This window comes from Drosophila montana, unplaced genomic scaffold, assembly GCF_035044405.1.
Source record: "Drosophila montana isolate Dmon_TW-CO22-7 unplaced genomic scaffold, ASM3504440v1 contig_1505_1, whole genome shotgun sequence".
NCBI classification, from domain to species: domain Eukaryota; kingdom Metazoa; phylum Arthropoda; class Insecta; order Diptera; family Drosophilidae; genus Drosophila; species Drosophila montana.
In genome coordinates this window covers 2,382,789-2,395,971 of record NW_026996452.1, presented here as the reverse complement: position 1 = coordinate 2,395,971, position 13,183 = coordinate 2,382,789, and the positions used below count along the sequence as shown (strand labels likewise).

General features: G+C 39.7%; 1 protein-coding gene across 25 annotated transcripts in view; it reads left to right on the top strand.

Moving 5' to 3' along the window:
* Positions 1-13,183, top strand: part of Tm1 (tropomyosin 1) — a 38,346-nt gene that overhangs the window by 6,940 nt on the left and 18,223 nt on the right. For 4 of the 25 annotated variants that reach the window (XM_064695460.1, XM_064695442.1, XM_064695426.1 and 1 more), the window contains exons 1-4: positions 2,168-2,603; positions 2,867-4,143; positions 10,454-10,587; positions 12,175-12,292. In XM_064695460.1, coding sequence (XP_064551530.1) covers positions 2,183-2,603; positions 2,867-4,143; positions 10,454-10,587; positions 12,175-12,292 — 1,950 coding nt within the window. In that variant the 5' untranslated portion in view covers positions 2,168-2,182. Of the gene's footprint in view, positions 1-1,894; positions 2,604-2,866; positions 4,144-6,075; positions 6,999-10,453; positions 10,588-10,761; positions 10,880-12,174; positions 12,293-13,183 lie in introns of those variants that run through there. The other 21 variants (XM_064695547.1, XM_064695514.1, XM_064695506.1 and 18 more) reach the window with 17 other exon arrangements.

Genomic DNA, 13,183 nt, shown 5'->3' with positions numbered 1-13,183 from the left:
ATATGTTAACTAGGTCAATAGATGCCTTTAGAATATTTTTTAAGAATTCCTAAGTATTAAAGTATTACTAGATATATATTCTGAATGGGCATTGTTTCATGGCGAACCATTAGTGATTAGTCATTAGTCATTAGTCATTGGGCTATGATATGGGAATCCAGACAAAAGCAAGAAATACACTTGAAATCAATGCTAGAATAAGATTTATACGAACATATGTACATATATATATAAACGGTTTGGTGACAGCGAATTTGAGCCGGGTCCGGAAATTTGTGGCATCTGGTTGCCGTCAGTAATTTCACGGGAATTTTACGAGCTGATGTTAATTTGTTGGCACGTCGAATGTTTGGGGCAATGCGTTTTGTATGTTTGTGCTTTTAAATGCCATAAAAACTTCATAGATTTCAAATAAAAATGAGAATTCAAACAAAAATAAAAAATAAAACGCCACGCACACGAATATTTTTTGCCGTTGGCAACGCTTTTGGTGCGCGCTATTTTTAAATTCGTGTATGCAGCGCGTGAAAATAGCTTTGGACTGGTGCGAAAGAGACGCACAGAGAGTGCTGCATGTGCGCGCGCGCGCGCGCGTGTGTGTGTGCGTGTGTGTGTGGTGAGATCAAATAACGCTAAAGCAAAGCCAACTGCGATGTTTTTTTTTCGTTTCTATTTCTTTTTCGTTGTTTTTGTTCGCTTTGCTTTGGCTTTGCCAAAATATTTGCTCGCAAAATTGTTGTTTTCCTTTTGTACAATGAATATTGAAATAGCCGCACAGTATTTAGCAAATTTTTCTTCGCTTGTTCGGTGGCCGTACGCTGTCTAGTTGCGTTTCCAAATGAAAAATACGAATTTTCATTTCATTCGATTTGGCTTTTGATTGGTACGTTCTGTCGTGCGAGATCCGAAAGTATTTCAAGGACATTTCTTTTGTTTTAGTTTGCCAATTGGCAGCGTTTCAAAAAAGACATAAAAAACATATATGTATGTCTAGTGTCCACAGGTAACCAGCATACCAACTGTATAAGTAAATAAATGCTTATCAGACAACATAAATTCAAAAGATTTGACAAATTATTTTCAGTCGTGGCGTAGACATATTTTTATCAATTAACTTTTGCCGTTAGCCCTACCCAGCCCCTATCTCTAAAATAAATAATTATGATGATGAGATACAAACGACTCCGCTGAGTAATATACGCAAAGAAGAGAGCACAGAACGGCAATTAAATCAAATAGAAACACAAATGAAATTTACAGGAAAAAATGGAAATGAATAAAGAGCGACCACTCTCTCAGCGGATAGAGGCATAGGGAAAGAGAGAGAGAGAGCAGAAGAGAGCGAGCAAGCACTTTAGTGTGTGTGGGCGTTTGGGGCTGACAGTGCCAGATGCTCCTTTCCCCTCCCACAACGAACGCACTGCAACACTAATACATGCACACAAATGCTTGTGCATAATGCTGACTCACTCGCACATGTGCCACACGACTGCCGCTGCCGCTTGGCAGGGGGCGCTGGCGCTGCCCCAACAACAACAACACAATTAGATCTGCCATCAGTTTGTCCGTCCGGCGCAAGAGAGCGCACGCCGAGCTGAGCGCATGGCCACGGCAAGAAATTATCGCACAACACTTTCAAGTACAACGCCAAAGCAAGCAGCAAGCAGCAAGTAACCGCCGGAGGGGCCGAACAACCAGCAATCGAGCCGAGCCGCCGCACGCCGCATAATTCTAATAAATTCAATAATAATTCAAATTAATTCAATAGTACCAGCAATTCTAATTCAATAGAATAGAAAACACTATTTTTATTTAATTGGCTTTAAATAAAATTTTAGTGATTTTCAATTACATAAATTCAATTACAACAGCAACAGCAACAACAACAACAACGACAACACAAACAACAACAATTGACGTCTATGCAAAAACGTGTAGCGGAAGTTGGCCAAATACAAAATTTTCCTTTGCTCATTTCAATGCGCGACTGAAATTTGAAAAAAAGCGAATGAAAAAAACTGTATTAAATCATCAACAAAAATAGAAAAAGACTCAAACTAACGGTACTATGAGCACAGCTGTTTGAGCAGAAGCAACAACAACAAGAGCAAAACAGCACGCACCAAATCACAAACAACAACAACAACAACAACAATCAAAATAGCCGCAACATATAATTAATATGTACGAGAAAACATTAACAATAGGAACTGCAAAAGTTAATAATGCATATGAGTGGCAAAAAGTGAGTTACGGCAAAAATCAAGCAGCGGCGGTGGCATTAACAACAGCTAAAACCAAGCAAAGGCAATTAAAGCCCCAGCACAGCAATAAAAAAACATTAGCGAACAGTGCGAAAAATGCAACAGAAACACAAATAAAACATTTAAAACCGGCAAAAGCAGCACCAATAGCAACAACAACAACATTAACGTCTTCTTTTAAGCCGGCAACGCAAACGCCGCTGATCAAAAAATACGTTGGCAACGCGGCACGTCGTCAAACGCTTGCGCACCAAATTAAGCGCGCACACCGCCATCTATTGACAAGCGGCGGCAACGATAAGCAGCCACTAAAGCAACAGCGTAATAATAAAGAAACATGTACATTAAATTGCATAGTGTAGAATGCAAAGCATATTGTTGTTGCTTACGCACAAATATGCTTTACATTCTATGCAAAGTAAGCCAAACACGTGCACAAGGCAAATGTAAGCGAAATGTGCAATTGCAATTGCCTTGTGCACTTGTCTGGTCACACTTTTACGCTATCGATATTGATATATTGCAAATCAGCTGATTTGCACGATATTTTAATTGAAAGTATCGATATCGATAAGTAGTAATATCAACAATTCCATATAAAGCAGGTAGCAGCGCAGCTGCTGCAGGACAGCAGACAAAAACAACAAAACAGCAGCAGCAACAGCAGCGCAATAAACGCATAATAAATGCAAATAAACAGTTCCATAGCCACAAAAGTGATAATCAAAAGCATAAGCAAAAAAATCAAAAACAACAAAGCAAGCGTGCCAACAGCGGCCACAACGCGGCCGACGGCAACAAATCAGAGCTCTCATCGCGCTGGTGCTCCATCGAGGAGCAGCTAAATGTGCTAGATAATCTCCTCCACTACGATGAGCAGGCGGAACTCTATTTAGCACAACTCTACCACAATTATCAACAAGTCCAGCACTCGACTGTTGGGGACAGTGATTCGGAGACTTCGGACAACTGGAGCTGGAGTGACTACGACCTAGACATGTCACATAACAACAACAGTATCGACGACGACGCCCTGTCCAGCACCAGCGGTGCGGGCAGCCACAGCACCAACAATTCCAATACTTCGCCGCTGGTGCCGTCCTCTCTAAAGCGGCGCGGTCATCAGCATCATCCACGTTTTGCGGGTACACGGCGTCCCAATGTACCCAACGTGCAAGAAATACTGGCGGCACTCTATCGCGGCGACTCCAAGGGTGTGCTGTCCAATCTGCGCGGCGAGACGCAGTCGCAGCCAGAAGCAGACTTGGAGGCTGAGCAGCCCTCCACTGTTGTTAGCCGCAGTACACTCAGCCTGCCGCTGAGCGAATCGGTGACAAACTCTTTGGGCAGCAACAGCCCCACCCCGACCGATGAGAGCAGCATGCTGGACGAGACAGGCGCTGGACAGACGCCAGCAACAACAAAGAGCGAAGCAGCCGAACCGGAGCCGCTGCCTGCCACTGTCAAAAAGAAGAAGAAGCGCGACAAAGGCGACAAGGAGAAAACGGAGCGCAAGAAGAAGTCCTCATCGTCATCTGGTGGCAAACGTGAGCGCAGCAAACGCCAGGGCGGCAGCGGCGGCGTCATGGACGTTAGCAGCGACAGCATTGCGACAGATCTCAGTGCGGGCGCCATTGATGAGGGCATTGTGCTGAACACCGAGGATGAGGATACACAGGCGCAGGAATGGTCCAAGCTGCGCTGCACCAGCGAAGCGGCCGAGATTGTCGCCGAACGGGAGGCGCGTCGCAACAAGGGACGCTGCGCCGATTATCCGGGCCTGGCATTCGGGCGCTCCATCTTTAGCTCCGACACAATGATGAAGTTCAACATCATTCGCAATGAGCTGCACAACATCATGAATACGCAGCTGAAGCGGGTAATTAGCGGTGCGGGGAGGGGGCTCTAATTCATATACATATGTACATATACACATGTATTTTCACTAATCATATTTATATTTCTTTCTCTTCAAGCAGCCTTTGTTGTCGCCCCTCGGCAAGCGTTTTAGCCTCAAGAAAAAAGATAATAGTACAAAGAGCAAAACATAAGTTTGGTTAGGTTCACAGTGAATTTTGTCTACTCAATCTATGAATGTTCCAATTTTGTTCTGTCTTGTGCTCTTTTTCGCGCGCACACACACACACACACACACATGTATATATAAGTTTTGTACATTTGTATTTGTGTGCATTGCAAAGCGATTACGTCGCCGTCGCCGTCTTCGCTTTGCTTTCTTTGCCGCTCACCGAATTCTGTTTCTGCTTTAACCCTTCGATGGCCCACCAAGTCGTTTGTCATTGCAATTGTTTTCAACTAGTGTGAATCTTGACCCCGTTGTCGCACACAAACATACATATGCATATACGTTGGCTTAATCGCTCGACAACTATCGTGAAGGCTTTTCTTTCTACGTGTAAAGCTCACTAACACACACTCGCACGCACATATGCTTTTCCATTGCTCAGCGCAAAAGTATTTCAACTGTTTATTCAGCTAAAACAAAAACATGAATATTTACTTAATTGCAGGCAATTGTTTAATTAGTTACGCAATTGCGCGCTCTGTCTTAGTTGGCACATTGTTTGACCGGTTAACGGTAACTCGTGAGCACCTGTTGCTCTCTCAGCGTGGGTGTCACCAGCTCTTTCCGCCGCTCTTCGCCTCTCTCTCTCTCTTTTTATCTGTGGCGGCGCCCAAAAAGGCAGCAGATAAAAAAACAGACTTAATATTACAACTGCTACAATTATCTGTGTTTATACACACCCCCATACACACAAAAACACACAAACACACAGAATTGTTTTAGCTGTAGGACTCCATAAAAAGCAACAGTTGGCTTACAGCAGCTGAATACTGAATACTAAAAAAAAGTTTAATACGTTTTCTGCCCAAAAACGTATTTCTTTTTAAACTTGGCTCGCCAATTTGACGCGCACCACTCAATTATTATTTATATTAAATTAAATTTATTCTCGGTGTGCACACACACACACACAAACACACACATGTTCTCTACGTGTTCTCACAGCCGCTGCAAAACGCCAATGACCTTCGTGCGACGAGTGTGTACCCCCCACTTTGGTAGTGTGTGCACATTTGTGTGGCACTGACGTTTACTTTTAATTTCTTTTCAATGCCGAACTCTGTCCAAAAATGGGCAGGCGTGCTTATTTTAATTGGAATTGACCATTGGCAATCGTCGTTTGTATTATCAGCAATTATGTCATTTGCCAAATACAAATTGTCTCTCCACTTGTTGCGCGCGCGCGCCGTCTATCGTTATCGATATCGAGCTTTGCACAATCGCCAAATGTCACAGCTAGGACCACCACATCCGAACGCAAAACACTAGCAGCAGCAACAACAACAACAAAAACAACAACAACAACAACAACCTGCTGCAAACACACAACACGGCATCGCACCGACGACTGATTAGTCATTTGTGCTGCTCCTGGTTGCGTGTTGATAAGCCTGATAGAGCACCGGCATTATATGCTGTATTATACAATTATCTTGTTTGTTGGCAGGGGTAGGTGCTGGATGGGGAGGTTTCACATAAACGCACACACACACACACAGATATTGATGACAGGTCGCTTACTCATTTCTACTGACATATGGGCAATTGGTTAGCCGTCTTTGTCGCTCGGAATTTTGCATAATATTATTTGCATTGGAGAAATAAGGCAAAAATCTCAAATATTTCTTCACTAATTAATGCAAACAACAACAAACATGTAGACTGAATTTTTAGCGGCTTTAACAGGTTTTCCAGCGGGAAAGCGGCATATACACACTGGCTAGCGCACTCGCACTCACACACATGTATATATGAACAACACGACACATAGGCGAGGCACTGCCAGACTGGAAAGTCGCACACACACAGACAGCAGTCGTCTCTCTCGCACAACGTACAAACCACCACCGCCGCTTTGTAGACATGAGCATGCAAAGTGTTTCAGCGGTTCATTTCCAGTTACGTACTCACAAATGCCAGTCGCAGACTCGCGTCGTTTTATCGTCTTCGTTTCTCGTGTGTGTGCGTGTAGTTTCTGTGCAGCTTACTGCTATTAAATATCAATATTGAAATAATTTAAACATTAATTTATAATTCAACTATAAATGTGTATCAAGTGCGCCAGAATCTAATCGGCCCTTCACACAAAATCCAAAAAGAAAAAAAAAACGGCGACAAGCAGTAACAACGAAGCAAACCAGTAAAAGAAGAAAAAGCAGTAGAAGAGAAAGAAGAAAAAAACCGGTGGTTAGCGCATACTCTTGTCTGTGTCGTCGCTTCGTTCGGTCATTCGTTCTACTACGTGCGTGTGTTGGTGTTTCACAGTTTGTAAATTAAATATAATTTTTGGTGCTGCCATATAGAAAGAAATTTGTATTTAAATAAATACATAAAAAGCGGGCAAAAGCCAATATAAGTGTGCTTCAGTGCCAACTGCCAATCGCCAAGAAATCGGCCAAAAAGCGTATCTCATCTGCCTCTGCCTCTGCCGCCTGCCAACGCAAAGTCCAAGTGTAAACACTTACCAAACACCCACAAGCCCAAGTACAAGCAAAAGCACAAAAATGACGACCAGCATTCCACAAGGTACACTTTTGGATGTACTCAAGAAGAAAATGCGTCAGACCAAAGAAGAAATGGAAAAGTATAAAGATGAATGCGAGGAATTTCACAAGCGCCTACAGCTTGAAGTTGTCCGACGCGAAGAAGTAAGCAACTGGATATTAAATACAAATTTCAATTCAGTCAAAATTATGTGTTTGTTGCTACTTTTGGTATATAAATTTTGAATAAGAACCAAACCATGGCTTCAAGATTAGTCCAGCGCAAGCATTTCTGAGCAGTGCCAACGTTTCCAATGCAAATACATGCGCACCTACACAGATACTGTGCGACACACAAATACGAATACAAGTTCACTGACAGACTGTCACAGACCTACGCTCACACTACTCTTTGCGCGCTCTTGCGCTCTCTCCGTCGTTCTCTTTTTTCGTCTCTCTCGCCACATTTGTGTTGTTTTGTTCCTCGATGGTTTTCCTGTCTATTGGAATATCTTTTGTTAAAAAATTTCAATTTGCTATATATATTTATACATATATGCGTTTGTGTTACTTTTTAGTTTTCGTACATTCTAAACTCTTGTTATCTGTGTAACTAAATTCATTCACCTTTCAAAATCTATGCTCGTTGTCTTATCGAAACGGGTCACAAACATACTTACATAGCGTTCTACATTAGCATATCTTGTATGCCTCAAAACACAGAAGACGGAATCTAAAGAGTGATATGTTTTGTCGCTGGGAAAGCACACGAAATAACAAAAAATAAAGAAGCGAAACCGGCTCTTCTATTCAGTTCAAAGCCATAGTGTTTAGCTAGCGGTGTTCTAAATTCGATTAATTATGATTTTTAAGCCATGGCCAGCAATAAATGGGCTCTTAACGTTTACGTTTCTATGTGTGTGCTTGTGATGATGAATTTTTGGGCACAAGCCCCCATACAAACGCTTCTATATGCGCTTAATTCGAATCTAATTAGACAATTGCGCGAGCGAACCAAGGGCTGTAAATAATTTTGTATGTTTGTGTGTATATATCTAGGCATATCTGTGTGTGAAATCACAGTTTGCACTGCAATGACAACATTGTTGACGTCATTTTTTACATTTTTTACGAAGTTGGTTAAAAAAAAAACAGACCTTAAGCCTTAAATTTTAGAATAGCTGCAGAGAAATATTTCAATAACAGAAATTTACAATGCTTTTTAAAATGTAACGGCACACCCAAATTTGAAATTCGTTTTCATTATCCAAATTCCCATTTCGTAGTTCATTTCGTTTGTGTCTGTCATCTGTGCCCCGTTAGTTGTTAGTTTTTGCGCTCATTTTTCCACGCTTTTGTCAAGTGATTGACGTTTAGTTCAACCCCTTCTCCTTTCAGTTGTACAAAAGCTAAAACAAAACAAAATGTGCTTTGTTGTTATATATATATTATTTTAGACAATGCTTTCAATGTCATTTGCGTGGTCCCAGCAGCGTTCATTCTCCCTCTCTCCATACACTCTCCTCGCTGCGCTTCGTCTTTCCTCTTGCTGTTGTTGTCATGCAATTGAACACTGATAATTTCAATGCCTCATTGTGACAAATTGGTTTTGATTTGTTGCCTTTTAGGCACACACTCTCTCGCTCTCTCTTTCTCTTCTGTTAGAGTATTTCGTAATGAAATGTCAGACAGTGCGAGATTACAACACACACACACATGTCAGCAGCTATACACGAAAGCTGACTGATATGAAACGTTAGCATATTTTATGCTTGAGAGATCGCTACTTTTACGCTTTACAAGTTGGAAGTTGTCTACTTTGTGTTTTTATGGCTTATTTTTCGTTTCATAATTAAAAATGCAACATATACAACATTTAAACACACCCTACGCACTCGAACGTAGCCGCTCGTCTTTCTGTTTTTGTTGTATTATGTTTTTTTTTGTTGCCACGGCAACTTGAGTCAAATGAAAAAATAAAAAAAAATTCAAGGTGTGTGTGACTAAGCCGTCAACAATTTTTTGGTACAATTTCTTACCCATGCAGCTTTTGCATACTCATGGTTTTTATTATTTGTTGTTTTCTTTCTTTCATTGTGCATTTTGCCGGCAATTTTTTATAAATTTCGCCTTAACCCCTCCCCGAAACTTGTTCTGTTTAGCTTTGCAATTTATGTTAGAGTAGCGCTAAAAAAAAAACGTTTAATCTTCAATACGTTTTGTTAATGAGTTCAAAGCAAAGACGAAAAATTTGCCTAGTTCCATCTCTGTCACACACATTTAACGTACAGCGACTCCCGCTATTTTTAAACGAAACGAAACTCAAGCTGAGTATTTTATTTTTATTTTTTTTTTTGGCATTTTTTTTGCTGTTGCTTCATCAACGGTTTTGTTGTGTGACTTTCGTATGTGTTTTGGAAAGCTGCGCTGGTCCCCCTATACGAAATGCTTTTTATCGTTAAACTTACGCTACATACGTGTGTGTGTGTGTGAGTGTGTGTGTGCGCTTTGTATGCTGCCTGCCTATCGACTGTTTGGACGATGACGTAAGCCAAAGCGGCGGCGCGGTTGGTTTTGGTTCCAATTCATAATCAGACGATACTTTTGCGAAGCGCGTTCTAAGCGTCACTCATACAGTATATGTACATATAAATATTTATGTATATGTATGTGTTTACTGCAATGCAATGCAAAATTGGCAATATAGCCATCTCGCGCCGAGTACACCGGGACTGGACTGCCTTGTCCAATTGTAGCCGCTTTTGGTCAAAGCCGTTTTTAGCCATTTTTAGCCATTTTTGGGCGTGTGCTGTGCTGTGCTGTGTGCTGCACAAACATTTAATTCGTTTACGCTTTTCAGCATTTGTCATTCTTTCTCTCTCGCTCTCATACTCTGTAAAAGGCAATCGCATCTCGCATGCGGCGGCGTCAATGTCAAATATTTTCCGTTCTTTAATGGGCATATGCTTTATGCTTCGTGTTCTGTTTTATTTGAAAATACTGTTGCTGGGAAAAACTGGCTTCACAAATTGTTTTCATTTTTGGCAAGGTTGTTTTCAAACGCGCTGACGTCATGCGTGTGGCTCGATTAGCTGTTGCCTATTTTTCGGGGTTGCCAGCATGACAACAAGTGTAATCGATTTTCGTCGTGGTGGCATCCCTCTCCCCCCCCAAAATTGCCCAAATCTTTATTGTTTAACTGTTATCGATAGGACACGCAAGCAAACATTTTGTTGCCAGGTTTGGGGCGTTGACGCCGGCGACCTTGCTTGATTAACTGGCTAAAACGCTTGCTCTGATGAACGGTGCGACAAAAAGGTGGAAGGAAAAAAGAAGAAAACTCTAATTTCAGATGGAACTCAAGCTGCGGTCGAAAACAGTTAAATTTCTATATATAAATATGAGATAGTTTCTTTTATGGGAGAGAGCGCAAATATGAGGGACAAACATTTTTATACCAAAAGTAGCAAATATAAACAAATAAATTTCAGTGTATTTCATGCTTTAGTTACTAAGTTCTTAAGCTATTATAAGTATTTACTTAGTTTTTAAGTTCGTTTGTACGCGTTTGCTATATTGTCTTGTTCGTTCTTGTCGAACATCGAATATTTGTTTTATAGGCCGAATCTGAGGTCCTTGCATTGAACCGTCGCATTCAATTGCTCGAAGAAGACTTGGAACGCTCTGAGGAGCGTCTCGGTTCCGCCACAGCCAAGCTGTCGGAAGCCTCTCAGGCCGCCGATGAGAGCGAACGGTTAGTACAAATTTCTATATATTATTTTTAACCTTAAAATTGTCAAATTGTATACATAATTAATGAATTAATTAGTCTACAGCCTATATAAGCAAACTTAAGTAACAAGTTCAAGTTCTACCTACGGTATATGTATATTTAAAATGCCTTTTTATAATTGCTTTTGAAATTTAGGATACGAAAAGTGCTTGAAAATCGTACAAATATGGAAGATGACAAAGTAGCTCTATTGGAGAACCAATTAGCGCAAGCAAAATTAATTGCAGAAGAAGCTGATAAGAAATATGAAGAGGTATAATTATCTTATTGCTTTTAACTCGAGAACTCTCTACGTTAGGGTATTAGGGTTAATAGGGTTATCTTCTCGTCGTTTTCTTTTCATTCGTTCTACATATTCTTTGAGGTTAGGTGCGTCGAAATTACCGTTACTAATTAGGTTGTGGGTTAAACACTGCGCTCTCTTACAAACTCCAAACATATATATATAATATTCGTAGGGTATGTTTAAGATCTCTTAACGATTCTTGTAAACAGCTTTTAGCTTTTAAGCCCAACGTCGACCGCAGCCAACAACAACAACAACAACAACAACAACTATGGATTCATGGAATATGTTGTATATAAATATTGTAAACTTAGTTAATATTTACGTATACACATATTGTTATTTGAATATGGCATGTGTCTAGCTTTAAATAGTAGTGTCTTAGTAACTCGCTGTTCAAATTCCTATGTCTTGTATGTGAAAAAAGCTAAAACATTGCCTTGTGCTTTATATCTGTGTAGAGAAAACAGATTTACATTTTTACACTTTTCTCAAAACGGCTGGAGCCATATTTTCGTAAAAACTTGTAAACTATGCATTAGAGAGAACAAATTACAATATTTTTCCAACTACATAATAGTTTTGAAACTCTACACAATATTTCTGAAACACTACATAAAAAAACGTCTACACGTTATTCCATAAATATACGAAAATCTCCATTTATACAAAAACTCTACATATTGCATAATTTTGAAACTCTACAAAATAGATAACTCGTAAAAGTATTATATACAAAAAAAAAAATAATGAAAAATAAGCACACAAAGCATTGTTTCAGCTATTTGTACCTTTGTACTATTTGTATTTAATTATTTTATTCACTGAACTGTAAAACTCAACAAGCAACAACCAATTCTTGTTTCTTTTGCAAAATTCTCTAAATCTTGATCTGTACTATGGAACACCACTAAACAAAAACCAAAACCAAAAATATCGTATCGAAACTTTATCTTTCAACATAATTCTTGTTCGAAACTGTGTCTACCTCTTTGTACAACTGCGCATCCATGTGTTTGTCATAATCTACAACAACAACAACAACAACAACAACAACAACAACAACTCGACACTTTCTACACCGATGTGGATATGGATGACGTCGAACTATACACCTGATTTGGGGCTGTACCAAAAATAATTGAAATGACAAATCATCGATATAACAACTTGGTCACTGTCTTCTATGGGCATGGTCGTAACGTGATCAACCTGTAATTTATCAAATTTCTATATATATATGTGTATATATATATGTATAGTGCTCGCAAGATTCTTGAGAATCGCGCCCTTGCCGATGAAGAACGCATGGACGCTCTTGAGAATCAGCTGAAGGAAGCGCGTTTCCTTGCTGAGGAGGCTGACAAGAAATACGATGAGGTGCAGCTAAATACCAATTTCATAAACTTAAGCAACAATAACAACAGTAACAGCAAACCATGTCACCCAAACACAACAAACACAACAACAATAACAACCAACAACAACAATAACAATGCAACTAGTGCTGCTGCTGCTGTTGGTGAAGCTTCAACATTGTCCTCCACAACACCATCAACACCATCAACACCAACAACAAAAAGCGAACACAACAACAATAATGAACACAAACCTAATGATACTTGATCCCGTCTCCGATTTCTATGCCAACAAGCAAGTTGTATTCAACTTTGGTCTTAATTGAGCCTAAAACAGAATTTGGCACAGGAATCGGCGGCTGAAAACAGGTGCTGATATTCGAAAACTTGTGCTTAAATCACTGACAATGATGATGTTAATGATGATGATGATGATGATGATGTTAATGATATTGATGATGATTAAATGATGTTGATAAAAGTGCAGCTATAGCTATAGAAAAGCTGGCATGCCGCTGCCTTAGCCGCCCGTTAAACGATATACTTATCCATATATACAAATGCTATATACATATAAAAATATAAAAAAAAAAGGAGGAAATTAATTAACTGTATTAGTCGATCCATTGTATTGATGTATATATATATATATATATATATATATATGTATGCTGAATATGAAATTTTTTGGAATGTTATGTCTGAACAAATATGTGTGTCTTTCGTATAAAACAAAAACAACAATAAATATTTAGAGCGTTATGTAAAGTAAATGTTAAGCGATCCAATACAAATTGTTAATGTACTCAAAATGTGCTGGCAAGCAATGAAATAACGATTGATAGAAATATGTAAACAAATCCCAATTGGTTAAACAGATTGCAAATCATTTTTAAATTGGCACTTAAATAAT